Source organism: Oreochromis niloticus, linkage group LG9, assembly GCF_001858045.2.
Source record: "Oreochromis niloticus isolate F11D_XX linkage group LG9, O_niloticus_UMD_NMBU, whole genome shotgun sequence".
NCBI classification, from domain to species: domain Eukaryota; kingdom Metazoa; phylum Chordata; class Actinopteri; order Cichliformes; family Cichlidae; genus Oreochromis; species Oreochromis niloticus.
This window is the reverse complement of record NC_031974.2, coordinates 8,947,886-8,972,896: the sequence shown is the minus strand read 5'-3', so window position 1 is coordinate 8,972,896 and position 25,011 is coordinate 8,947,886. Positions and strand designations below refer to the sequence as shown.

Here is a 25,011-nt window from a genome sequence, read left to right as displayed (position 1 = left end):
TCTGAACACGATATATCAAGTCTCCACTTGATAGATGAAAAAATTCGAATTACCTCAAATCTTTTAAGATGTTGAATCTTTAAATCTGATGATCAGGTCTACTTTCCAAGAAATTTTAATTTTAAACTGCTGCTCTTTAGAGAAGTGTCATTTCTGATCGAGTGTCAAGGGATTGTGTCGTTAGCATAGAAATGGTTCCATCTAGTGGACACATTCATAACTGCAGCCTGAAAACCACAAAGCAAGCACAGGACAAAAACTTAATTCTGTGTTTATTCAACAGTAATAAATAGTGAATGTGATTATATACAGACAATTAAAGTGGGAAACATTTAAAGTGTACATCAATTTCTAAAAAGTGCTTTTTCACTTTGTGAGATTTGTGCTAGTCGTGCAGATCAGCATCGTGTGTCTCTGGTACGAGTTCCTGCAAAAAAAAGGACACAAAGTTAACACTTCATTTGTTCATATTTGACCATCTTTCCTTTTCCTAAATAAGGAATAAATGATACTGTTTATATTTAAAGTTCTTATTTTGAGCACTTAAGACTGCTTTTGTAAACCAACACAAATATTCAGAATTAAGGGCTAATCAACTGTCAGACATCCCAGCAAAATAAGTGACCGTTACATCATCCTTGCCGTTCATCTGAGCTGCAAAACTCCAAGAGGACATATGGACAAGAGACCCTTCAACTCCTGTTTTCCTGCCGATAACCCTGAAATCACCTGTGCACCATGCTGAAAGATGCCTCAATGCCTACAAAGCATCAGGTGGACAAAGGCTACAAGAGCAGCTATACTAAAGGATGCACTTCTGTGGAGTGTTTTACCTTCAGGTTAACCGGCTTCGAACACAGCCGAACTCCATACTCCTCTTTAAGTGCACAAATTACTTCAGTTATTTAAGATGATCGTTCTGCCCTTTACAGTTTGTGTGTCAAACAAACACCCCACGACCGACATCTTGTCACACTGCAGCCTGTTCCCCGTTTTGAATTTAAAAATCAACCCTGAATGTAAAGGTATGTCAAATAAAACTGAAACATGGTAAAACATGAGGCAAACCTTGTGATTGTGGCTGTGATTTCTTGTGTCTGTTCAAGTGTTGTGATCTGGTTTCATTCTTGGAGCCATCTGTGTCACTGATCCATGATTTCTCTTTTGGAAGAAAAACGTTATTATAAATGTGGACCAGCATGTAAGCAGAGAGTTCTAGATAAATTGTGTGCTCACCAGTTTGCCACCTGTGCATCAGGTATCTCTGGTCCACATTCCTCCACCTGTCCTGAAGAGGCACAGCAGAGTTCTCATCCATTTCCTGGATGGCATTCCCGTGGGTGCAGTGGTGTAGCCTCTCCCAAGCAACAGGCTGATGCTGCAGCTCATTGCACACACAGTTCTTCTCCCTCAGCTTTGGATACATCGCTGCAGGACTCTTCTCCAGGTTCTGCTTACATGCCAGCGGCCTCTTAAGGTCTGCGAGCTTCCTGGGATTGTCACCCGGCCTCCACCTTTGACCTTTGCGACACGAGCTGTTTTCAGAGGATTCTCCCTCAGTGTCATGGCCCCGACGAGGACTGTGCAGATCAGGATTAGAATTTTTCCTCATCAGCCGCCTCTTTGTGTGAGATTTACATGCGTCACATGTCGGTAAGGGGGCGTCGTTCCACTGCTGGAAGGGAAGCGCTTTTCTTTTTAAGCTGTGCCCGTCAAGTCCAGGGCTGGCAGACATACAGATTCTACGTTTTGTCAGACATCTGGAGCAGAGTCTTTCCCTCTTTGGCACACGAGTACTGAAAACGTTCTCATTGAAGCTTCTGCTGACGCAGCATTCATGGTCGGAAAGGCTTCTTCGATCCGCTTTGCCTTTGGGTTTGTACTTCTCCTTTGGCTTGCGAATATTTAGTTCTTTGTATTCGAGGTCTAGTTTTCGTCTTCGAGCAGAAACATCTAAACCCTGAGGTCGGGTCTGCTTCTTGGGAGCTTGTGGCAACTTGTTGCAGTAGTAGATATTCTCAAAATCAGCTAGCCAGTTAGTTGAGGGGAGGTAGGCGGGTAATGATTCGAAGGATGTGTCCTGAGAATCCTGGACACTGGTTTCTGTTCTGCATTGGCTTCGATCTGCCTCAAGAGGAGAGCTCTCCAACCGCTGCACACTGGATACAGCCGCCATCTCTGTGTACATTAGATTTGGTTTAGAAGGTTCTTCTGAAACAGGTTCATCCATCATAGGGCAGATATCAGCTTCAACCATCATTTCATCCCCTACATCCTGCTCAGTGGAGACTACTCCCAGGTCATCCTCTTCCAACTGAGGCATGTCAGTCATAGCTGTGCCATCTTCTGCAGGAGCCTCCTCTTCCAGCATCATGTCTGCAGAAGTCACCTCATTAGTAGTCAGCGTTTCCTCGAGAGACTCTGCAGGACCATTTTGGATCAACGACTCTGAGGAAGGAACCAAGGTGTCCTCCACTGACCAAACTGAAGACTCCATCTTCCTCAGCTCATCCAGGTAGCTTGTATCAAACGGCAGGTGAACAACTTTGAGTTGGGGATTCTTAGTCATACTCTGCTCTCTCTCGCTCATCACCCCAGCTTCCCCACATTCTGCCTCTTGAGACCCCAAACTGGAAACGACAGGGACCATCTGGTTCCCGGATTCTTCTAGAGCAGGGATATTCTCGCCTGTGCTGGGTGTTCCAACTAACAGGATATCAGGACAAACCTGGAGTGCCTGCTCCGACTGGTCTGCAGGGAGGCAGAGTCCCTCGTCCTGCAGGACGCGACCCTGGAGAATGGAGCTACACTGGACCATGTCTTGGGAAAAACTATGGGATACTTCTGCAGTCTCGTGAGCGTGCAGCAGCTGGAGTCCCACAGGTGTGGTGCAGCATTCAATCCTCACCTCTTCAGTTTGAATCACAAAGCTGCCATTTGATGGCATCCTAACGGTGGAGGAGGGCACCATGTCATTAGTCTCTGGAGAACTCTGCACACTCAAGGCTGACGAGAGCACCCGACCGTTGGAGACACTGGTGCTGCTGCTACTAACTGGGAAGACACTGGATGACTCCATGTCTCTGGAATTTGGGGTGCTGGTGTTCTGTGTCACTGAGAGTGGCTCAGTTTGCACCTCAGAGCTGGTCATTTCTCTGGTTGGGGAGTTGTGTTGGTAGCGCAACCTGCGGGCATGATAGGCCATGGTCTGGTAATATTGGGGGTTAAGCATGCGCCTGTAGTCCATGAGATGAAGGTGGGTATGTGGGACAACAAAGCCAGGTGGCTCCATGTATGGATTAGGCTGATAGTGTGGCATCATTGGCATCCCAAAACCTGTAACAAGACACAAGAGGATGATGTGAATACCTCAGATTTTAATTAAAGGCCACCACTACAATGGTTTACTACTGCTCGTGGGGGCCAGTGAGTGCATGGCTACAACATAGAAACCACAGCTGCTGCTGTAGGTGTTAATAAAAATAATTTTTTTAAAAAACTACATTGCTTAAAATACAATACAAACAGAACTACAGCTGTGTAGGGCTATTTATAATGCATACCCTCCTAGTTTAGCATTTTGGCACTTAAATTTTAATGACAAGGCTTTGACTGTAGTAGTAAATACTGGGCTGCTGAACAAATGAGATTGCCTAGTGTCATCCTGTGTGGGACTGCACAGCATTTTACCCTCCTCGTCTCCCCATTCTGCATAAAAATGACCAATATACAGGTGAAGCCACACAAAGGAGAATGCCAAAGAAATCATCCCATGTGTAAATCTCACAGCTGGCAAAACATTGTTACATTTTTTTTAAGATAGGATTCAAAAGAGACAGGTCTGACGCAGCCTTCCTGAAACCAAAGATTACCACCAGAAAAAACTACAGCTCAAAGAGCTACGTTTAATCATCAGTGGGAAAGAAGGTCATTGCTGATTAAGACTGTTGCATAAATCAGACTTCAGACTCCTTTAATGCATATCTACTGAGCAGTTGGAGAAGTTTTCCAAATTAAATAAACTCAACACTTTCAGGTACAGCTGGTCAGCTGCTCGTTAATGCAAATATCTAATGAGCCAATAACAAGCTTCTGAGCAATGTTTAAACACCACAGTCTACCTGAATATTGTTGCTGACCATGTAGAAAAAGAAAAAACCTGCACACATCTTCTAATTGATGCTTCCAAAAGGATACCACCACATCAAAGCTCAAATCAACTCAAATTGCCTTCTTGAACATGACATTGAGTTGCGTGTACTTAAATGGCCTCCACATTCCCCAGATCCACATCCAACAGAACCTTTGGGATGCGATGGATCAGGAGATTCTTACCCTGGATGTGCAGCTGTACGATGCCATCATGTTAATGGGCTAAAATCTCTGAGGAGTGTTTCCAGCACTTTAATCTACACATTAGCTATTAATGCAGCACTATATTGTTTTTTTTCAAGTGACTAAGTACTAGCAAGGTGTACTTAATGAGATGAGTGGATTAGCGATAAATCTAACGCCAGCTTGTGGGGTTGTGTCTTTTGGGGGGCGGGGCAGGGGGCAAGGCGTTCCCTTATAGTTGAGACAAAGGCTCATGTTGGCACTTGAGGGAAAGAAAAGTTCCAGGATTTAGCATTTGAAGATGTTTAAATGCACATTGTGAAAAATAAAGTCTAGACAGCTTGCCAAATACAAATTTCTGAACCTAAAATATAATTACACACGTTTTGTGCAATAAGCAGTGTTATTTAATGAGGATTTTAAGCAGACCGCTACAGGATTAAGTAAGAAAACAATTTAGATACAGGGGATTAGATTTCACTCCTCAATTATTCTCTAACATTTAATTTTACCATTTTTTTTTTTAATCTATCTATCTCACTTAATTCCACCATATTCAGAAACAAGCAGAAAACCTATTTATTAAACAGGTTCTGAGAAACTGGCAGCATTTAGAAGACCTTCAGTTTCAGTCTTGAATAATGTTCAGCATCTACACAGGACCTTGAGTCCCAAAACTCCCATTAGTCACATTAAAAAGCACTAACAGTTTGAGTTAAGCTTACCTAAACCTGGGTAACCATAGTATGGATTGTAGGACACAGGCATGGGCATCGGTACAGGCCACTGCAGACTCTGCATGGGCATGTATGGCTGCGAGGGCTGTATGTAGAAGAAAGGTTTGTGTTGCTGCTCCTCAGCACGTGGAGCCCCTGAAGCCCCTGGAGCTGGTTGTTGGAGCCCCTGAGATGGCTGAGCTGCATTCAGTGGGTTTGGACCTCGAGGGCCCAAACCGTGCGAATGTTGCATGGTAGACGTTGCTGCCTCCATATCTGAGCAAAGAGAAGAAAGTCAGAAGAATTACTTAATACCTCAGCATTGTTTTTGACAGAATAAAGGTGAATAGTACCTACATGCATAAAGGTTATCCACTAAGAAACCAATACAACTCCTCTGCAGGTTAAATAGGAAATCAAAAGTATGCAGGGTGCTTGATTAAGGCCAGGCTGGCATGTTAGTGCCAGGTGACAATTGTCCAATTAAAGTTAAGCAATTTGCATTAAAAGCCAATGAGAAATGTTTGTTTCCAACAGATTCCCTCCCACTCTGCATCAGCTCACCTGTGAAAAAGGCAGATAATAGATCAGAGATGTGGAGAAAGTAAGACTGATGACTTCCACTGACTTACAGTGACCCAAAACAGGTGGCAGGGAGGTGAGAAGCTGATTGGCTCTAATGAAACAAAGCTGCTGCTTGTTGACGTGATCTACCTGATGAGAGAAGAATTGATAAAAGACACAAAGCAGCTCGTCTTGTCATTTTTAGCATCTTTGTTAAGCTCCTCCTTATTTGGAGCTGAGCAGAAGTAAAATGCAAAGCACGCATCTACAAGCGCTGTGTGATATTCTTGTTTGACCCCTGAAGAGTCAATTATGAGTTTAGATGGGAGCTCATTAAGTAGCCTAGAGCAGTGTTTAAAGATGGCATTATCCATGAAGAATAAACTAACAGACCGTTTTGTTGACTTTGCAGTGATTTTAAATCAGCACTGCTGCTGGAAGAGGCGTTCTACGAAGCCCAGAAGGCATTAAAGAAAAAATGTACCCCCTTTTTCTCACATGGGCATGTGGAGACTGAAAAGCTAACTGATAATTCACAGAAGCTGCTTTGTATTGTATTGAAAGGTTGTAAATGTTGACACCGACAGTAGTGTTTTTACACAGTCTTCAAAGGACCAACCAAGACGGGACAAATTCTAAATGCAGTTGATCGCTAAACAGTTGTAGGTTTTGCTGAAACTTTGAACATCTTGTATTGCACAAGATGAATAAAACCCCCAGCAGAGTCTGCTGATTTTAATTTAGATGTACAATATTATTTCCAGTTCACACTCCTGGCCTGGAGAACCCAATACAGCCAGGACCATCACCAAAAAACAGGGAGGCATTCCCGAGGTCACCAGGCTGCACACACTCCAGCTCTCAGCTCTGCATCAATGCCACAGCTACATTCAAATAATTGTTTTGTTTTTTTTATGAAAGCTTCTGAGTGAAATATGTCTGTGCAGCCATAATGAGAATAAACTCAAGGACAGAGAGTAAAGGGGAACCATCATTTTCTTAAGTCCTTGACTCCTCTTCCCACCACAGGTGCCAGCAGAAGAGGTGAAAAGGGGATACAAGGAAAAAGGAGTCAAAGCAACAGGTGCTTGGTATATTGTCTCATTTTAAAGTGACATAAATGAAATGACATTTCACACACAGTTTTGGTTGTCTAGACCAAAATACTAAATTTTGCTCTACAATGGCTTGGTATCCACTTACGAGGACATTATACTGCCTCTGTTTTATCAAAATGGAAAACAAATATCCTCATGTGGCTCTCATTTTTCTTAGAAACAAAAATCAGGTAAAAAAAAAAAAAAAAAAAAAAAAAAAAAAGGAAAACAGAAAAATCTGTTTATTCTTTGTTTTTACATTCATCGGGTCCCAGTAAGCCCAAATATCAAAGAGAAATTAAAAATGCATGCCATGGAAGAACTCGGGTCTTAGGTTCAATAACAAACATGAACAGATGAGCTGCTTAAACGGTCCTCCGTCCACCAATGCTTGTATAATCCAGCTGTGTACCGTGTCTCCTTTATCCAGTGAAGGTAAAAACCACTTGCACAACTATACATCCTCCCAATGCTTTTAAGGAATACAGAAATTAATTTCAGGTTCACAGGCAGGACAGAGGAAACAAGGAGGTACAAACTAGTGAATGAGATTTCAGTGATTTCAAGGGTCTGCAAATACAATTTGACATTTAGATAATAACAGGTCAATATTAATAGTCTTCAGAACAATACTGAGAAAAATCCAACAATCTTTTGAAAAACCTCAGAAACAGATTGAGGGGAGCAGAACATCAGCCTCGAACGGATTGGCTGATTGGAAAGTGAAAAGAACATTTTCCATACCAACATAATATAGCCAGCTTTGGTTAAACTTTGTGTTTTGTATGGAGGTAATTCGTTCCTACCTCTATTCACAATATTAAAAACAAAAGAGTCACCACAAAGATTAAATAATGACATTTTATTGGACTGGCCCCAAACAATGGCACACCACCGGGTGTTACAACCTCTGAAATCTGTTAATCATGAATAGTGCAAGACAGTGTCACTGAGGTTTACTTCTTTTTTGATTTTTTTTACTTTTTTCACCAAACATAAATCGGCCTCCTGTGCAGTGCATTTCACCTAGTGCTCTAAATATCTCCAAACACATTATCCTTGAACATTTACACCCTTTGGGGGACCTGAGGGGGAAAAAAAAGAAACAAAATTAACACACTTTAATAAATCACAATCAGTTGTCAGTCACTATAAATATATTAGACCCCCACAGCAGTACAGAGTACTGCAACTGGGTGAAAAAAATATCCCATCAAATGAAGCATTTTCCTGAATTTCACCTACAGATCCACAAACTTTGTTCAAAAGTCGGTCGAGGGACATTAACATCTCGGTTCCCCTCTCACTGTAGAGCCTGAATAAACAACAGGGTAGTTTCTGTCAAATATTCACACGGGAAATCCAAATAAAATAAATAACCACCTACTAAGGAAAAACACATTAACCTCTCTCCCAGTGTGGTGGCAGCTCGTCGTCATCACGGGCCTCATCTCTGGGCCTGTGGTACATCACTTTCCACTGAGCACTTGTTTCTTTTCAACCCATGCAAGCAGGAGACAACAGCGCGAGTGAAAGTTTAGTAAAACAACATGCGCACAGTAGAAACGTATGAAAACTGAAACTGCACCACAGTAAAACCACACCTTATTTAGTCAATTAGACTAAAGAGTTTATGGTTTATTTGGTATTTGCATTTTTTTAAATTCTATTTTATTGTTTGGCTCTTCTTAAATCCTAAAATATGACAAACATTGCTCACATCATAAGAAAAACAAACTATGAAAACCTGAACCACTCAGCTGATGCTGGTGAGAATTTAAAACCAAGCAACAATAAAACTTCGGCACACCTTGTCTCCTCCTGGGAATCACATCACCTTCAGTCAGATCTTCTCTGCAGAGCCTCTCTGTGAGAGATGGTTCAGAGTCACTATAATAAACAGAAACAATTTAAAAATATCACAGGAGAAGATGTTCTTGGCTCAGACTTACCTTGACATGTCCTACACTGCAGCTCACCACTGTCCATCTCTCCAGCCTCACCTTCACCCGGCTCTTGCTTGCAACCATCTCTCTCTTCGTCCTGCTCCACTGCATCCGCGGGCTCTTTGTACAGGCCTCTCTTATACCAAGACTTGGCTGCATGCCTTTGTGGTAAGGGGTGAGACTTCCTCGGTGAAGAATGCTTCCTCACAACCACCCTGATAGGCTGCTCGCACCCTCGTCCATATCTGCCCTCATCCTCCGAGTCTCCAGCTTCGTCCATGTACATCTTTGAGCTGTGAACTTTGCTCCTGCCCGTCCCTTTAGCAAGGCTCTTCCCACAACACGCGCACACATACCTCTTCGTACCTGGCCGCCACACTTCCTCTACATCTTCAGAAGCACGGGGGGATCCACCAATCACCTCGGTGAGCCGCCTTCCTGTGTACATGTGCTGGGGAAAGAGGTCCACGTCGTCCAGATCCGTGGAGAACATTTCATCTCTGGAGGAGAGCTCATCCAGAGACGGACTGAGGACGCTCATGCGCTCGTGTGTTGGCTGCATGGACAGGTAGTTGTAGTAGTAAGGAGCAGTCGGGGAGCAGAGGTGGCCAGGTCCAGCAGACCCAGGTGTTAAAACATCATCGAACGGCAGCTTGAGGATCCGGTAGCTCCGATCAGCTTTGGCTTCATCCAAAGACGCTGCTGGATGTTCCACCTTTGAGACGTGGTCACTGTTTTTAGGCTCCTTTACCGATGGCTGAATGGAGGAAAGGGCAAGTGAAACTGGAGTGGAGTTACGTGGCTCCTCAGCATCACATCTGGGAACACATTGATCAGTCACTGAGACATCTGACTGGATATCCATGACCTCTTCTTTCCCAAGATGGAGGAAGCCTTCATCTGCTGCTGACCGCTTGCCCTCAGGACACTCCTCATGGACAGAGGAGCTATCGAGGGGCAGTTCCTCTTCCAGTCTTCCTGCCCAACATCCCTGAGAGCTCAGGGTGTCTAAGATCATTTGGCTGGACTCATTGGCTGCAGTGGATTCACCGAAGGTCACAGTAGGGGACTCTGAATGCAAGATGTGAGCCTGCTCTTCATTCTTCTTTTCTTCTTCTGAAGAAAACATTCCTGAGGACTGGGACGCAATTCCGGAGTCGAGTTCTCGTTCGGTGCCATGCAGTTCATTGGCTCGAATTTTATCCAGGCACTCTATGAGCTTGGTTATGGCGTCGCTGGGGTCAGTTTGGGCCTCCGAGCAGGCCGTTTCCCGACGGCCATGAGGCTGTGGATTGTAGTGATGCTGCTGCTGGCGAGGTACGTCGCCCCAGACAGGGCCGTGGAAGCGAGGCTCAAACATTCGCCTGTAATCCATTGGGTAAATTGGAGCATGTGGTAAAACAAAGCCAGGGTATTGCATGTACTGGTAAGGGTGCATGCAGGGGCGGCCAAAGTTAAAAGCTGGGTGGATGGTGAGAAGATAAAGGGAATGAATGGCAATGAAGCTGCACGCACCATCTGCAGGTTTAATGCAACAGTGGATGAGTTTACCTACCTCCAGGCAGACCAAACTGACTGTATGGGTTGTTGAGCTGCCATTGTGGATAGAGGTAGTAGGGCTGAGATGGTGGCTGGACATAGAAAAAAGGTCTGGGATGGTGATTTCTCTGTTGTCCACTCCCAAATGATTGTGGCTGTTTGCTTGCATCTACAAAAATGTGTTTTAAGATCATTAACAAGTAAATAATCTATTATTAAATTAAAGGTTTCATCAGCATGACATGAGATGAGATATTTAAGGCTGCCTTTACCGTCCATTTTCTTTCTCCTTCGTGCTCAGCCTGTCAGAAATAAAACCTCCAGAGGGGTTAAAACAGCCACATAAACATCCCCAAGCTTCTGGAAATCAAACTCGTTCGTTTGTTTGCTTTCCCTTCTATAGTTAAAGTTCCTCTAAACAAACAAAGGTAAAGACGCTTCCCTCTCAGGTCCACAAGACGCGACCACAAACCAAAGCTGAAACATCTCCGTTAATCAGTCATATAGGAAACAGCTGAAGCTCCTGCAGGGCTGCCTGCTTCAAGTCCAAACGGAGAAATCAGCATCGCGACCTGCTCGGGTTAAAGTAAAGCGAATAAAAAAATAAATAAATAAATTGTTAGGAGTTATTTTAGGGGGTTATAACCTAAAACGGACACACAAAATAAAGAGTCGGCATCAGTGAGTAAGTCAGTTAAATTATGTTACACCGGACAGTTACGTCTGAACCTGCCAAATTCAGACCAACACCTGACATCAAAATGACAGTTATTTTATTTTATTTTATTTTATTTTATTTTATTTTATTTTATTTTATTTTATTAGCCGAAGGGAGACATAATTAAACAAAAATCTAACAAAGTCAGTTAAAGAAAATATCGATTTTAAAAAGGGCTCGAATGGTAGGCTACAAAGAGAATGAATACTAAAACTCACGAATAAATATGGTTAATATGATATCCTTTAAAAACTTAAATACAGGATTTACATCATTTAGATATAAACTCAGCTGTGAATTAATTGAATAATTTTCATGCATGCATGTGTACAATACAATATGAAGTCATTTTGAAATCTAAAAGAAATTTAATAAATCATAAACGTTCCTAGTAATTTCAATAATTATTAAAATCATTACATTTTAAAGTGGCATGTTTGTTAAGTATTATTCATATTTGTTGATTTTTCTTTTTTTGGCTGTATTATTATTTTTTACTACAGAATTATGAACTTCTTATCTTATAATTATTTAATTTTTAATTTTTAATTAAGAAATCTTTAATTAAAAAAATACTATTCAAAGATGGAAGGGCCGCCCACAGTAAAATGTGCTGAATAATGAATATCAAATATGTATCAAAAAGTAAACAGGTATAAGAAAATATACCCAGTAAGTATGAAAAATATTAAAGGAAGTTCATTTGTTCTATTTATCTATTTATCTATTTTTGTGTTTTGTTTTTTTTGTTTTTGATTCTGTGTATTTATTTGCTTATTTGATTGTTTCTTTGTAGAGCCAAATGTTTGATTAAAAGCTTAATTTTGATGTCACATAATTATTTGCCTACATATTTGAATCTGTAAGATTAATGAAAATTATATTATCTATTATTGTAAATATCAGTAAAATACTAGGGTTTTATTGTTAAGTGTTAGACTTTAATAAAGAAATTGGGTTTTGTTTTTTTTTTAATAAATAAGAATGCAGGGGACTTTGCTGCTGTCAGTGGTTCTAAAATAATAAATGTCCGTAATTATTTTTCTCGGGTGCAGTGTCTCTCTCAGTCCTGCAGGGGTCGCTGTTTGTCTCTTCACCACAGGACGCGTCTCGCTTGATTCCGGCGCAGGCGCTGTATCCTCTGTTGGCCTCTGGTCTTGGAGGCGCTTATGATGCGTTAAAAGATTGTCCGCTGCTCGGACCTTCCACACAGCTACTCAGCCTCTCAGCTCGGCTCGGGGAGATAACTGCACGCTTTCTGCTACTGGGAAGAGATCCCGTGACGGTTTAGAGTGTGGAGCCTGCTAAGGTTTACAGTAAGCTAAATTTGTGTTATTTTTTAGGCGTTCTGCGCGAGAAGTGGCTCAGCTTATTTAGCTCTTTTAGCAGTTAGCCTAGCAGTTTGTGTTTGTGTGCGTGTTAGCAACATGACCACTCTCGTTAGCTACTGCTATAACGCCCTTTTTTTTTTTTTTTTATAACAGTTTCTTTGCTGAGTTGATGATATTATATCCGTGATTTTCTAACTATAACTGCCGGCTCATCCTTCTCACTAGCTAACAGCTAAGGTACACCGGAACTGCGAAGCTAATGGGGAAGCTATAGTTGCTAACTTGCCGCGGGTGACTACTTGAGTCAGTGATATAACGTTACATAGAGGCTAGATGTCTAGGTGCCGTAATCAACAGACTGGGGACCACCTCTGTGTACGTACACGTAAGAAACATAGCCCCAGAGGCGATGGTATTTGCCAACTTCAACATCTGGCTAACGGCTGCGTGTTTTAGACAGCACCGGGGTTTGTTTTGGACGTGGTGGAACGTGCTAACGAAGCTAGCATTCCAGTTTCAGTCTGGTCCGAAAAATGTTTGATCGGACTGAAAAAAAATCTCAGCATTTATCTGCAGGATAACCTGTTAGCAGGCTGTGAGGCTGATTGCGTCCTCGGTGGCTGGCTAGCTGCGTAAAAAGCACGTTTTCCAAGGTGTTGCGTGCAGATTGGGCCCGCATTAGGTGGAAGAAACCCTGTAGACGCATAAATGTGGATGGAGTTGTATCAATCTTGACAGTTGACAGCTGTTAATAAAGATAGACGGATGATCGTCGATCTGGCATCAGCAGAGTGATTTTCCGCGGTATAAGGAAAGTGCTAGTAAATTGCACCGATGCTTAACCCCGAATCTGTTAGCCTGCAGACTGATGTAACACATGATGTTAGGTAAAGATTATTAGCGGGTTGTTTTTTTTCCAAGGGGAGGTATCTTCTGAGCAGTTTAGTAACATCACCTTTGCGGCTTATACTCCAGGCTAGATTTTCATAGACCTGGATGAGGTTGAGATTCAAGACAGGTGACTAATTGGAGCTGGAAAACCCCTGCTTCAGTGTGGCTTAGTAAGGCTTTTTTTTTTTCCTTTTTTTTCTTTTGGCAAAATGTGGTGACCCATCTTCCTTGCTTCTTGGCAGTGCTGCTGGTGACGTTACTGCACATAGAACATTTTTTAAAACCCTGTTATTTCCTGAGGATTTTCACTTATTTTTTGTTTAATTGACAGCTGTGAACAAAGGTGAAATGAGATCAGATCAGGCAAAATGTTCGCTCGTTTGATTATTGAGAGTCCTTTAAAATCCAGAATCTCTTTAAGATATTAGGTAGAGTTGGGATCTGGTGACTGGTGAAGACTGTAACGCATTAATCTAACTCAGGGGTCCCCAATCTCAGTCCACGAGGGCCGGTGTCCCTGCAGGTTTTAGATCTCACCCTGGGTCAACACACCTGAATCACGTGATTAGCTCATTACCAGGCCTCTGGAGAACTTCAAGACATGTTGAGAAGGTAATTTATCCATTTAAATCAGCTGTGATGGATCAAGGACACATCTAAAACCTGTAGGGACACCGGCCCTCGTGGACTGAGATTGGGGACCCCTGATCTAACTATTCGGTGACCCTTGAGGTCTGTTCCATAAACCAGTTGCTCTTATCCAGGTAACTTCAGAGTTAAACCTGGGTTTCCTGTGAAGGTGGTTTACTTTAGGATTGTGTTAGGAAGGGCGTCTGATGTGAAAACTATGCTACATCAAACGTTAGGAGCCTGTGGCAACCCCTTGCGCCAATGGAGAAGCCATACTGCCATGCTGTACACCAGCAAACAACAAAACATGTCTTTTGTGACTGCTACACCTGGAGTTACAAAGGGACTATTAAAAATTGATGCATTGTAGCCTCTGAATAAGAATTTTACAAGACAACCCTGTGAATCCATCTAATTCAGATGCTGTCTTGTTTCATAGAAGGGTTTTGGGTAGTTTCAAGCCAGGCTGTTTTCTGTAGGGATGCAACGGCCCTACTCTTTCCAGTTCCAGTGCGATACAGATGCTTGGCTTTAGGCATCTGTCAATGTTCGATACCAGTGTTAAATTAAATTGAGTGACTGGGAATCTTTTTGTAAGTTAATATCAGACTCAGTTAAATTGCACTCTCTCTAGTTTTGTAATATAACATGTCTATCCAGCCCAATCTTTTGACTCAGACCAATATTCAATACAAATATTAGATCTATGCATCTCTTGTTGTTTCATCATCTAAGTCACTAAACAGTGATCTGTCTTGCATATTTTTGTGAATTTTGGGGTGTGACGGGTGTAATTATTTACCATCTTCACCATGATCATGTCATGTCACCAAATCGTTTCATACAACAGAATTTAGTTTCGGAAAGAGTCCCTTTGCACAAAAAATAAAAACCCTCACAGATTTGAAACCTATATGTTCATCGGGTGGGGATATTTTCCACTGTTAACCTCTCCCACCCAGCAGGAAATGGTCTGCTTCAACTGATAATACTCTTTAGTGTGAGATCACACAGGCTGTGCAGGTTAAAGACCAACTAATCTCAGAGTTATTTGCGCTCTCACTGAAGAGCTCCTCAGAATTCAAGGCTGCAGTGCATGTGGGAAAACGGCTGTACTCACTGACCAGCTGCCAGCGCAGTTTCTGGACGAGAGGGTGAAGTGAGTGCTGAGACTCTGACAGGAAATGCAATTTTTCAGGATGTTCAATGCTCAGACAACCTGAAGAAAATCAGAGCAATGTAAAGAGTTTGTAGATTTATTTTTCCTCTACTACTGGTTTCTCTGCATGTGAGACTCATGCTTCCTCTTTTTTTCTTTTTTACAGACAAGCACTGATGTAGCAGCTCGCTCACTCGCTCGCTCTCTACCTCCGCTCCCCAGTGCCTCACTGCATGACCTCAGACAACAAATAGGAAGCCCACAAGGGGGAAACAGCCCCTTCCTCAACCCAGACCCCCTTCCTTTGGAAGCCTCATGGTGATGCTCAACGTTTGGCACATCTCTAGCAGAAGGAGCAACAGATATTTTTTGACATAGGTGTTGTACGCCTCCACTTGGGCTTGGGGAGTCATTAAAGAGTTGGCCCCTGCCCGCCCCCTTCCCCATTTATCCTCTTGAATCTTTAAGATTGTAACTTTTTCTCCTGGTTGGCTGGAGTCCGGTTCTGCCGGCTGCGTTACTTTTCAAAACTGGGGCGGGATTCATGGGATGCGACCATGTCAGATCTCAGTGAGCGCAGGCCGGTCAACACGGACTACGCTGTCTCCCTGCTGGAGCAGCTCAAGTTCTTCTATGAACAGAAGTTACTGACTGACGTTGTGCTGCTGGTGGAGGACACAGAGTTCCCGTGTCACAAGATGGTCCTGGCCACGTGTAGCTCCTATTTCAGGTGAGTGCGCCTCACGGGGATGGAATAACTCACGTTGTGCACTTCTGTTTTTAACAGCCTCGGGCTGCTTGTGACTCTAAATGCGAAGAGATGTATGCATGCTGTCTTTATGTAGCCTGGTGACGCCTGTGGGTGCTCACCTCCCTCGGTTTTAATGAATAATGCATCTTGTAGTAGAGCAAGTGTTACCATCCACTTGTTTTGTATAGAGCAGGTGTTTCCTTGAGTGCTGGAATGTCCTCTACACCAATTGAGGGTTTGACATAACCAAGAAAAAAGTATGTCACGCAAGCACAAGCTAAATGAAGACCAATTCCTTGTTTGTGTGAACAAACTTGGCCAAAAAAAAAGATGATTCTGTTAACAAAAATGTGGTAATTAAAATAAAGAGGCTCATCTTGGTGGCATTAAAAATATGAAAGAAGGCATGTTTTTGAGACGCCTTCTTTTTTTATTAAAATGCATGCTGTCGTCAGGACTAGACAGCATGCATTTTTAAAATGGGTGATTACGGACTGTAAAATGCATTTCAGTTTCAGCCTGTTCGACAGAAGTGGTCTGTTTTATCAACAAAAAGGTTTTATTTGGCCGCAATTTCTGATTAAAGCCTTCACCAGCAAGACAGCGGTACAAAAGATGGTCTGCTTGAGCACAAACTAAGGAACTGCACTGCTCTGGTCTGCACTATGTACCACGGCCGAGCTGAAAGAGAAGGATCTGACAGGGGAGGGAGCCAACATGTAGCCTGGGACAGACACAGATGGAGGCAGAGAGTTGATGCTGTTGAACCAGTAAAGATGATGTAGCTGTCAGCAGAGATGGAGACAATCTACACAATTTCTGGAGTTGACAGTAGCAAAGCTCATGACTGTATTTCAAGTCAAACATTTGAAGGTTAAAAAGTTCGCAAGACCCCATAAATCAAACCACCTGCTCAGCTAACTCAAACACTAGGAGATGCATGTCTTCAATTTCTCACACGGTGACAAACCTGCAGAAGTAGGAACAGGTTAAAATAAAGCTGCAAGCAGTGATGATTGTCGAGGCTTATCCTGCAAGTATGTGGATGTCCTTAGCCATGGATTCTACTTGGATGTTGGACAAACATCACTTCCTAGGTGGTGCTGGTGGATACCCCCTCATTATGTGTTTAACCTGCAGTGGAAGTGTTATGTGCATGTTCATCATGTTGTCCAGATTTCCTGTTGCTACTAGTAGTAACTGAGAATTATTACTGGCACATAGATAGCTGTTATCACACGTAGTGCCTGTAATGAACAAAATTGCTAAATTTGATGAATCATTTCCTGCTTTTTCTTCTTCTCTTGTCATTTTTTCAAATCAACCGGAAGAGAATGAATTTAAAGAGAAACTCCACTGTGAACCAGGGTTTGAGTGGTGAATTTTTAGAGCAGTGTTGGCCATTTACAGAAGTTGCATCATGAACTCTAGATGGATTCGGTGTAGAAATAGAAATTGAGCTTTTGCCTGATTGTTGATGTTAAGCTAAGTTCAGTGATAAGGTAGCTAGATGCTGGCTTTGAACCTGCTTTGTGGTACAGGCACTGAAATATTTATGCATGAGGGGAAAAAATGAAGCAAACATTATCACTCAAAGCCCCCCCGATGCCTCATTTGTACACACAACATTGGATGATAAAGGGATAAAGGGTGTGCACTGTAGTGAATAAGATTCTGTGCATGATGGGAGCTCCTGCAGCATTTGAACACACCATCTACCTCCTTCCTGTCTCATTGCACGTACTCCTAGAAAAACCTCCCATCAATTCAGCCTCCCGCCGCTGTTTCCTATGCACTCGTTATCTGGTGTGAACATGGGAAATGTTTCCCCTTCAGGGTGTAGAGGTGTCGCAGCACTTTCGCTTTAAAGTGGAGCCTATTCCTCCTTTTTCTCTCCACGCATGCCTCTCTTCAAGGAATGGAGGGTGGCTGTGCAGAGCGCTTGTGTTTATAGGGGGAAAGTCTGGTCACGTAGGTCCTGGTGAGAGATGGAGAGCAAAAAGTGGGAAAACAAGGGAGGTGGGGGTGTGCAGGGGTATGCCTGCAGGATTGCGTAATACAGGCTGGCAGGTTTGGTCGCTGGTGTGATCAGCACACAGACACACAGCCCCCAAAAACCAGTCTTCAGGTGGGTTCTTTCTTTTTCATACAGTGATTGCTTTGAAAAATAAAAATTAGAGCAGCATGTTGTAGTCAACTGTTTATCAGACCTTATCACCCTTGAACATGTCAAAAAGCATTCACCAGTGCTCACCAGAATGTTAAAAAGCTGATATATTCATGTTTTGTTTGTTTGCCCACCCACCCCATTTGATTGGTTTTCTAACTGAAAATCAGTAAGGAAATTAAGTGTTGGTGCTTTTGGTCCCACAAAAATGGTAGTTGTGCAGTAATACACAGTGCCTCTGAACACTCTGTATCTAGCACAGAATCCAAATAAATGTAAATTACCATCTCAAGCCACTAACTGTTCCTCAGATTTGTAAATCTGAAGGAACTGATGCAGTAAAGGAGGCTAAAGAGGCTGAGATTCACACCAGCCGCTGATGAATGGTAGCATGGGCATCCCACCGAGGCTGCTGATGCACTGTGGGCGTTGGAGACTACCAGCCATGTGCTGGGTGTTGCTTGTTGCCGTTTGTCATCCGGTACTAGTGAAACAAGCTTATTGGTGTTCAACAAGACAGCAGTAACATCTGCTTCAGATAAACCAGTGATGATGCAGTGTTTACCACAGATTATGAACTCCAAACTTTGGAGCTGTTTTGTCAAAGGTACTTGGTGAAAATAACTTAAAGCTGGTCTGCTCTTCGGCCTTGGTGACTTCATGTAAAAAAAAAAAAAAAAAAAAAAAAAAAGTACATGGAGGTTGGAGTGATGCTCCAGAGCAGAGGCAGCCCAAGATGATAAAGTTGGACAAAATCAGCTGACCTGAAATTCTATCATTGTGTTTTTTAACATTCTGATGATGATCTTGTAGGTCATGAGATCTTTAATGTGACTTTTGGATAAGTTATTCTTCATATAATTTTATAATATAAAAATGCATGACATAACACCAGTTGTTAGTTAGTGTTACCCAGCATGCATGTGCCGTTACTGGTGTAAGAAATGGTTTGTTTCACCGATTTTTATGTCTCAAGATGTTTGCCCCGTTAAAGAGGATCAGTTTTGGATTAATAATTGTTTTCGCATTAATGACTCATGATTAGAACCTGACAGATGGATAAAGAATTATCAGTCCTGTGTTTCAATCAGACAGAAATTGAACAGAAATGTTAAAATGAGGTGACAAACATACTTTAAAGTGAAGCCTTTGTGTGGGAAATGCTGAATTTAGCCAAGTTCTGACATTTTATACAGATATTAAGAAGTATTATTAAACTGGTGTTATATCAGTATTTTAACTGGCAGCTATAATGCCAGAGGTACCTCTAAAAAGAGAGGAAAGTACAAATTGGATAAAGTAGGCTACTCGCCATCACAGCTGATTGTATCTGTTATCTTGCTCTGAGTTATGGTTAAGAAGATGTTGTGAAAATGTGTTTTCTATTTATTTTTTTTAAATTGGGTGACTCATATGATTAAAATCTCATATCTTCATGAACACCAGTGAACCTCAGTTGACACGAGATCTCACTGTTTCACTTCCTCTTTCATCGGCTGCTGCGTTGACTGTCGTCTCACTGTTGTTCCGGTCTTTCACTCGCAGGGCAATGTTCATGAGCGGCCTCAGCGAGAGCACGCAAACCCACGTCCACTTGAGGAACGTGGACGCGGCCACCCTGCAGATCATCATCACGTATGCCTACACGGGCAACCTGGCCATCAGCGACAGCACAGTAGAGCCGCTCTACGAGACCGCCTGCTTCCTGCAGGTCAGTGCAGTGAAGGACAAAGAAAAGGAACAACCTGTGCTATTTCTCTGTGCCAAAGAGCTCCGTTGTCGATCTAAATTTGTGTCAATTCGCCACTGAAAGTAGTGCTCTAGTAGTGGCCTCAATAAATTATATCCTTATTTTGTATCTTTGAAGTTAAGAATATGAAGAAGACTAAAACTAAAGACACATCCTTTATTCTCCTATTTAGGTTGAGGATGTCTTGCTGCAGTGCAGAGACTACCTGGTGAAGAAGATCAACGCTGAGAACTGCGTCCGCATGCTGAGCATCGGTGACCTCTACAGCTGTACTGAGCTAAAGCAGAGCGCCAAGCGCATGGTGGAGCACAAGTTCCCCAAAGTGTACCGACAGGAGACCTTCCTTCAGCTGTCCCACGAGCTGCTCATAGACATCCTGAGCAGTGACAACCTCAACGTCGAAAAAGAGGAGACTGTGCGCGAGGCTGCTATGCTGTGGTTGGAGTATAATATGGAGGCACGGTCACAGCACCTGTCCTCGGTTCTGAGTCAGATTCGCATAGATGCACTGTCTGAGGTGACCCAGCGCGCCTGGTTCCAGGGTCTGCCACCTAACGACAAGTCTGTGGTGGTTCAGGGCCTCTACAAATCCATGCCCAAGTTCTTCAAGCCACGGTTAGGCATGACTAAAGAGGAGATGCTGATCTTCGTGGAGGCCATGTCAGAAACCCACAGCGACGGTTATGTATTTTCATCAAACGTGCCTACTACAGTAGTGTGTTACAGCCCGCAGGCGGAGAAAGTGTACAAGCTGTGCAATCCCCCGGGAGACCTGCAAAAGGTGGGCACACTTGTGACTCCTGATAATGACGTGTTCATCGCTGGTGGGCAGATCCCTCTCAAAAACTCAATCTCCAACCATGGCAAGAGTGGCAAGATACAGGCAGTCTTCCGCTCAGTCGATAGTTTCTTCTGGTTTGATGCCCAGCAAAACTCCTGGGTGCCCAAAACCCCTATGCTGTGTGCTCGAATCAAACCCACGCTGGTCTACTGCGACGGCTTCATCTATGCAATCGGAGGTGATAATGTCGGAGGAGAGCTGAATAAACGCACAGTGGAGCGCTACGACTGCGAGAAGGACGAGTGGACCATGATGAGCCCCCTACCCTTCGCCTGGAACTGGAGCACCTCGGTGGTGGCGCATAACTGCATATATGTCATGACCCATGATTTGATGTACTGCTACCTGCCACGAGCCGACACCTGGATGGAGATGGCCATGCGCAAGACGAGCCGCTGTTTTGCATCTGCAGCCGCCTTCGGCGACCTCATTTTCTACATCGGCGGGCTCCACGTCGTCAGCAACTCCGGCATCCGTCTGCCGACAAGCACCATTGACGGCTCCTCAGTTACTGTGGAGATTTATGATGTCAAGAAGAATGAGTGGCGTCTGGCGGCGAATATCCCTGCCAAGCGCTACTCAGACCCATGCGTGCGGGCCGTGGTGCTGCTCAACTCGCTCTGCATTTTCATGCGTGAAACCCACATGAACGAGCGTGCCAAGTATGCCATCTATCAGTATGACGTGGAGCTCGATCGTTGGTTCCTGCGGCAGCCCGTGTCCGAACGTGTGCTCTGGGATCTAGGCAAGGACTTCCGCTGTGCGGTGGGGAAGCTGTATCCCTCCTGTTTGGAGGAGTCCCCCTGGAAACCCCCAACATACCTCTTCTCCCCCGATGGCGCGGAGGAGTTCGAGGTGGACGGTGAGCTGGTGGCCCTCCCTAACGTATAGCTCATAAGCACCCCTCCCCTATCTCTCCATCTAAACCAGGAGACTATATTACCAAGGAATAAACAATAAGGGGAGGGGCTCATTGGAACTCTAGAAAAGAAAAGGGTTTGACTTTCTGTATTGTAGAGGGAGCTCCGGACTTTAGAGGCTGTTGCTGATGAGCAGCCCAGCCCAAAACAAGTTTGGAGCAAAAAAACACCCCCTCAAAATTACTAGTAATCGAAAATATTTCTTTTTTTTTTTCCCCCCGGTTCATTGGTTTCTTATTTTTCTTTTTTTGCCGGTGAAATGTGTTTAGATTTTCCTACATTTGTCATACTGTTTCAACTAGAGCCTGACCGATATCAGCTGGTGGCCGATTGGCACACGTCTTGTCCGATATTTTTCTATGAATGTAACACAAAAAACAAAGTTTGAGGTCATTCAGGCGTCCAAGCAATTCAGACTCCAGTGTTTCCTGCAGATTTCGTTTCTGTTTGTGGTGGTCACGTTCTGAAATGAGTAAAATAAATATTACTGTTTTATAAGGTGCTCCTCTGCAATTTTCAATTGCTGTGGTCTCTGTGATAAATAACAGTGCAATATATTCAGCTGCCTCTCCGGTGAGTCTCTCGTCCCTCGGTTTGGACACCTGCTGGCACTGGTCAGCAGGTGTCCAATCTACCACAGGGGAAAAAGCTGGAGCCACCACCACAACAGTGAGCCAGCCAGTAGGAAACATGAGGTGGGAAGGGAGTGGGCTTTGAAAATAAGAGCATTTGTGGAAGTTATTTTGCCCATGTCTGCATGAGAAACACTGGACTCATGGTTTACATCACACTCAGCACTGTCAGCAGCAGAGTAGGAATCACAACTTTGAAACATTGTCAGGCAATCGGCGATCTGCCTCCAAAAGTAATTTTAACCATGATAATTAATGAGAACATTCTGAAATGCTCTAGGTTTGTATTTACACCGATCAGCCACAAGATTAAAGCTGCTCTTTTATTTATTTTTCTTTCCAAGGATGGTTATTTCAAGCCACTGTACACACTGATATTCACTGGGAACGATTCAGTATTATATCACTGTTCATAACAGTTGTAACACAGTTTGTTTTGTTTTAGTTTCACTTGGAGTTTGCACTGCACCTCATTTTTGTTTACTCTTTGGAAGTTTCTGGTCGTTTCAAACCACAATGCACTATTATATTCACTGGGAATTACTCAACAGTTGTGGCACAGTTTGTTTTACCTGGCGGAGTTTGTGTCAAACCTCATTTTCGTTTACGTTGACAGCCATTAAGTCACCACTGGCTTTTCGTGCTTCGTTGTGTGCAGCAGCCTCTAGGTCCATTACTGCCACTCCCTGGTAGTAGACACACATCACATCACTTTAACTGTGGTGTTATAACTTATGCTAAAATCATGATCATAGTTCTTTGCAGTACAATGCAGTGGTGTCAAAGCTGTTTGATCTTCAGACAGGTGGTTCAAATGTTGTGGCTGATTAGTGTGTGTGTATACACCAATATACTGAATTTTTAATTTAAAAAAAATCCACACCAAAAAAAATCCAGCATCGTTCAGGCTCTAGTTTCTACAATGTGATAATCTAAACGTCAGCGGATAATGATGCACTTAACTTGTAAACCTACTCATAAATGACAATGGCAACTGTACCAAAATTACCCCCCAAAGCCCCTTATTAGATAGTTGCTTCCCCCTCTCTCCTCTTCTTTTTCTTTTTCACCCTCTTCTCTCATTACTGATGAAGGAATACTCTGCAGAAAATCTGGCTTTACAGCATGAGAACCTCAGTTCGATCCACTTTTTCATGTTTCTTTTGCTCCGTGCAAAACGAACTGGTTTCAGACGTTAAGTTAACATAGTTAAAGTCGGTCAAAAGTGACTGTAGAGTGCAAAAATGTAGAAAAGCAGCAGTTCTCTCCATTTGATTCTTAAAACAGAAAATATTTGACTCTTAATTTAAAAAAAAAAAAAGAGTTGTATTAGATTTTAACTGCGTCATTCTCTGCTTTCAGCTTTTATGATAAGATTTGCTGCTTTTCTTTTTTAACTTTTTTGCAGAGGTAATGAAATAGTTCCTAATCTAAGAGTTTAAGCTTACAGCTTCAAATTTCAGTAACACTGGTTTACTTTTTTCCTCTCTTGCAGTCACAAAGCAGGTGAAGTTTAATTTCCAGCAGAGTTTTCCTTTCTCAAAAAACAGGATCACGTATTTCCTCAAAAGGCCTGCAGACGAGGGAAACAGAGGCTGCGGTTTTTGGGAAAGGCCAGAGAGGCTGTTTTTAAAAGCGAGAGAGAGGGTGACTGCAGGTTCAGCCACCCGTCGCCTCTCCTCCCTCACCTCTCTGTCCTCTGCCCTCACGCCGCCGCTGCCTGTTCCTCGAGTTGGTTTGCGCACCGGTCTTCCACACAGCCAGCAGTCAACGCCTCGCTCGATCTGCCGTGACATGATCGGGACACTTTGTTTTTCTCCAACACATAACTCCATTACAAACAGGTTTCTGACTCATGATCTTTTTAAGTTTTTGTTTCTTATTTCCAAGCTGCTGAAATATATAAAATGTATAATAGAATATCTATTTTTCATATGTTTAAAAGAAAACTGTTCTAGTGTGGGGAAATAACCAGGTCTATTTTGTATTAGGTTTTTTTTTCTTTTAAATTAATATCAGACATTACTGTAGTGTGATTGTGGCTATTTTTTTCTTTTTTTTTTCCCCTATTGAATTACATTTTCCGAAGTAAATATCAAGGAATCTTGCTGCTGATTGGTTGTGAGAGGAGAGGGCTGGCCTTGGGGCTTTTGCTAAGGAAACGGTCCCGCCAACCACTAGCAGAAGTGGAGAGGGGCGGGGTTAGAGGAGGGACGGGGTCTTCCTCCTACCTTTTTTTTTTTTTTTTTTTTTTTAAAACATGAGCACAGGTGCTTCATGACGAACCTTACTAGCATGTTTGGCTGCATCATATTCCTTTGGCACTGTATTTTGAATGAACGTTAATTTATTAAAAAACATACCAAAAACGTTCCTGAAAGTAGACTCCCTGTTTGTTTGTTTATTTGTTATACAATTTTTGAAAAATGGGTGCTAGATGAAGAAATGCAAAAATAATGCACGTTTTTAAAATGGTTTTCTGTGGAGTTTCAGTACCTTCAAAAAATGACTCATTTCATGTAAAATAATACAAAATGCTGTCAAGCAAGTTCATCTTTCATGCCTGGCATTGTTGAGATACTTGCTCAAGAAGTCAAAGTGTATTGCTTACACCCCGACATACTGTTTATTCTGGTTCATGTGACAGACTTCAGTAAAATTGCAGTTGTTGCTACATACAGAAACTGTGCGAGCAAATACAGAGTTGCTGCCTAGGAAGAAGCGGCGCATTTCACATGCAAAGGTACAGAGGCTCTATCTGGAAAATAAAAGTTGTGGGGTTTTTTTGTTTTGTTTTTTTTTTTCTTAGTGATGGAAAAAGACATGTAGGTGTGAACAGGAGAGAAAGAAGCGAGTGCTGTTTGGAACTGTACGTGTGGAACATCCTTTGAAACAAATGCTAAACGGTTGAGTGGAGGTCTCAAATTCTCCACTCAATTGTGTAGCATTTGTTTTGAAGGATATTCCACATGTACAGCTCCAAAAGGTACAATTTATCAAATTCTTTTTATCCTGTGTAGGTGT

The 25,011-nt window shown here is 42.8% G+C and overlaps 3 protein-coding genes across 8 annotated transcripts; 1 reads left to right on the top strand and 2 right to left on the bottom strand.

Annotated features, from left to right (window-relative positions):
• Positions 1-255: 255 nt before the first annotated feature.
• On the bottom strand, positions 256-5,560 carry buc2l (bucky ball 2-like). The gene is made up of 5 exons (XM_005449105.3): positions 5,409-5,560; positions 5,061-5,327; positions 1,237-3,336; positions 1,069-1,161; positions 256-427 (listed from the first exon to the last, which is right to left on the bottom strand). Exons 2-5 carry the CDS (start codon positions 5,323-5,325, stop codon positions 399-401), a joined length of 2,487 nt encoding a protein of 828 aa, XP_005449162.2. The 5' UTR covers positions 5,326-5,327; positions 5,409-5,560; the 3' UTR covers positions 256-398.
• A 1,994-nt stretch (positions 5,561-7,554) lies between these two features.
• Positions 7,555-10,724, bottom strand: buc (bucky ball). 2 transcript variants are annotated; one of them, XM_005449106.4, is made up of 7 exons: positions 10,470-10,724; positions 10,214-10,366; positions 8,665-10,119; positions 8,523-8,579; positions 8,119-8,205; positions 7,958-8,027; positions 7,555-7,797 (listed from the first exon to the last, which is right to left on the bottom strand). In XM_005449106.4, the coding sequence occupies exons 1-6, from the start codon at positions 10,474-10,476 to the stop codon at positions 7,996-7,998; spliced, it is 1,791 nt and encodes a 596-aa protein (XP_005449163.1). In that variant the 5' UTR covers positions 10,477-10,724; the 3' UTR covers positions 7,555-7,797; positions 7,958-7,995. The 2 variants fall into 2 exon arrangements, with proteins under 2 accessions (XP_005449163.1, XP_005449164.1); XM_005449107.4 differs by having other exon boundaries at positions 7,954-8,027; positions 10,470-10,723.
• Positions 10,725-11,855: 1,131 nt separating this feature from the next.
• kbtbd2 (kelch repeat and BTB (POZ) domain containing 2) lies at positions 11,856-24,367 on the top strand. 5 transcript variants are annotated; one of them, XM_005449109.4, is made up of 4 exons: positions 11,856-12,224; positions 15,093-15,656; positions 19,390-19,555; positions 19,767-24,367. In XM_005449109.4, the coding sequence occupies exons 2-4, from the start codon at positions 15,484-15,486 to the stop codon at positions 21,324-21,326; spliced, it is 1,899 nt and encodes a 632-aa protein (XP_005449166.1). In that variant the 5' UTR covers positions 11,856-12,224; positions 15,093-15,483; the 3' UTR covers positions 21,327-24,367. The 5 variants fall into 5 exon arrangements, with proteins under 5 accessions (XP_005449166.1, XP_005449165.1, XP_005449167.1 ...); XM_005449108.4 differs by having other exon boundaries at positions 11,856-12,231; XM_005449110.4 differs by lacking the exon at positions 11,856-12,224 and adding an exon at positions 12,262-12,621.
• Positions 24,368-25,011: the final 644 nt, after the last annotated feature.

Bases quoted from the DNA above. Each gene is read 5' to 3' on its own strand.
- buc2l (XM_005449105.3), bottom strand. From the start codon at position 5,325: ATGGAGGCAGCAACGTCTACCATGCAACATTCGCACGGTTTGGGCCCT. The intron at 1,162-1,236 runs GTGAGCACACAA...TTCTTCCAAAAG, and splicing joins GATGCACAGGTGGCAAACTG to AGAAATCATGGATCAGTGAC. The intron at 428-1,068 runs GTTTGCCTCATG...TTTTTTTTGCAG, and splicing joins ATCACAGCCACAATCACAAG to GAACTCGTACCAGAGACACA.
- buc (XM_005449106.4), bottom strand. The intron at 8,580-8,664 runs GTAAGTCTGAGC...CATCTCTCACAG, and splicing joins GCAGTGTAGGACATGTCAAG to AGAGGCTCTGCAGAGAAGAT. The intron at 8,028-8,118 runs GTTAATGTGTTT...TTGTTTATTCAG, and splicing joins GCCACCACACTGGGAGAGAG to GCTCTACAGTGAGAGGGGAA.
- kbtbd2 (XM_005449109.4), top strand. From the start codon at position 15,484: ATGTCAGATCTCAGTGAGCGCAGGCCGGTCAACACGGACTACGCTGTC. The intron at 15,657-19,389 runs GTGAGTGCGCCT...TTTCACTCGCAG, and splicing joins ACGTGTAGCTCCTATTTCAG to GGCAATGTTCATGAGCGGCC. The intron at 19,556-19,766 runs GTCAGTGCAGTG...TCTCCTATTTAG, and splicing joins AGACCGCCTGCTTCCTGCAG to GTTGAGGATGTCTTGCTGCA.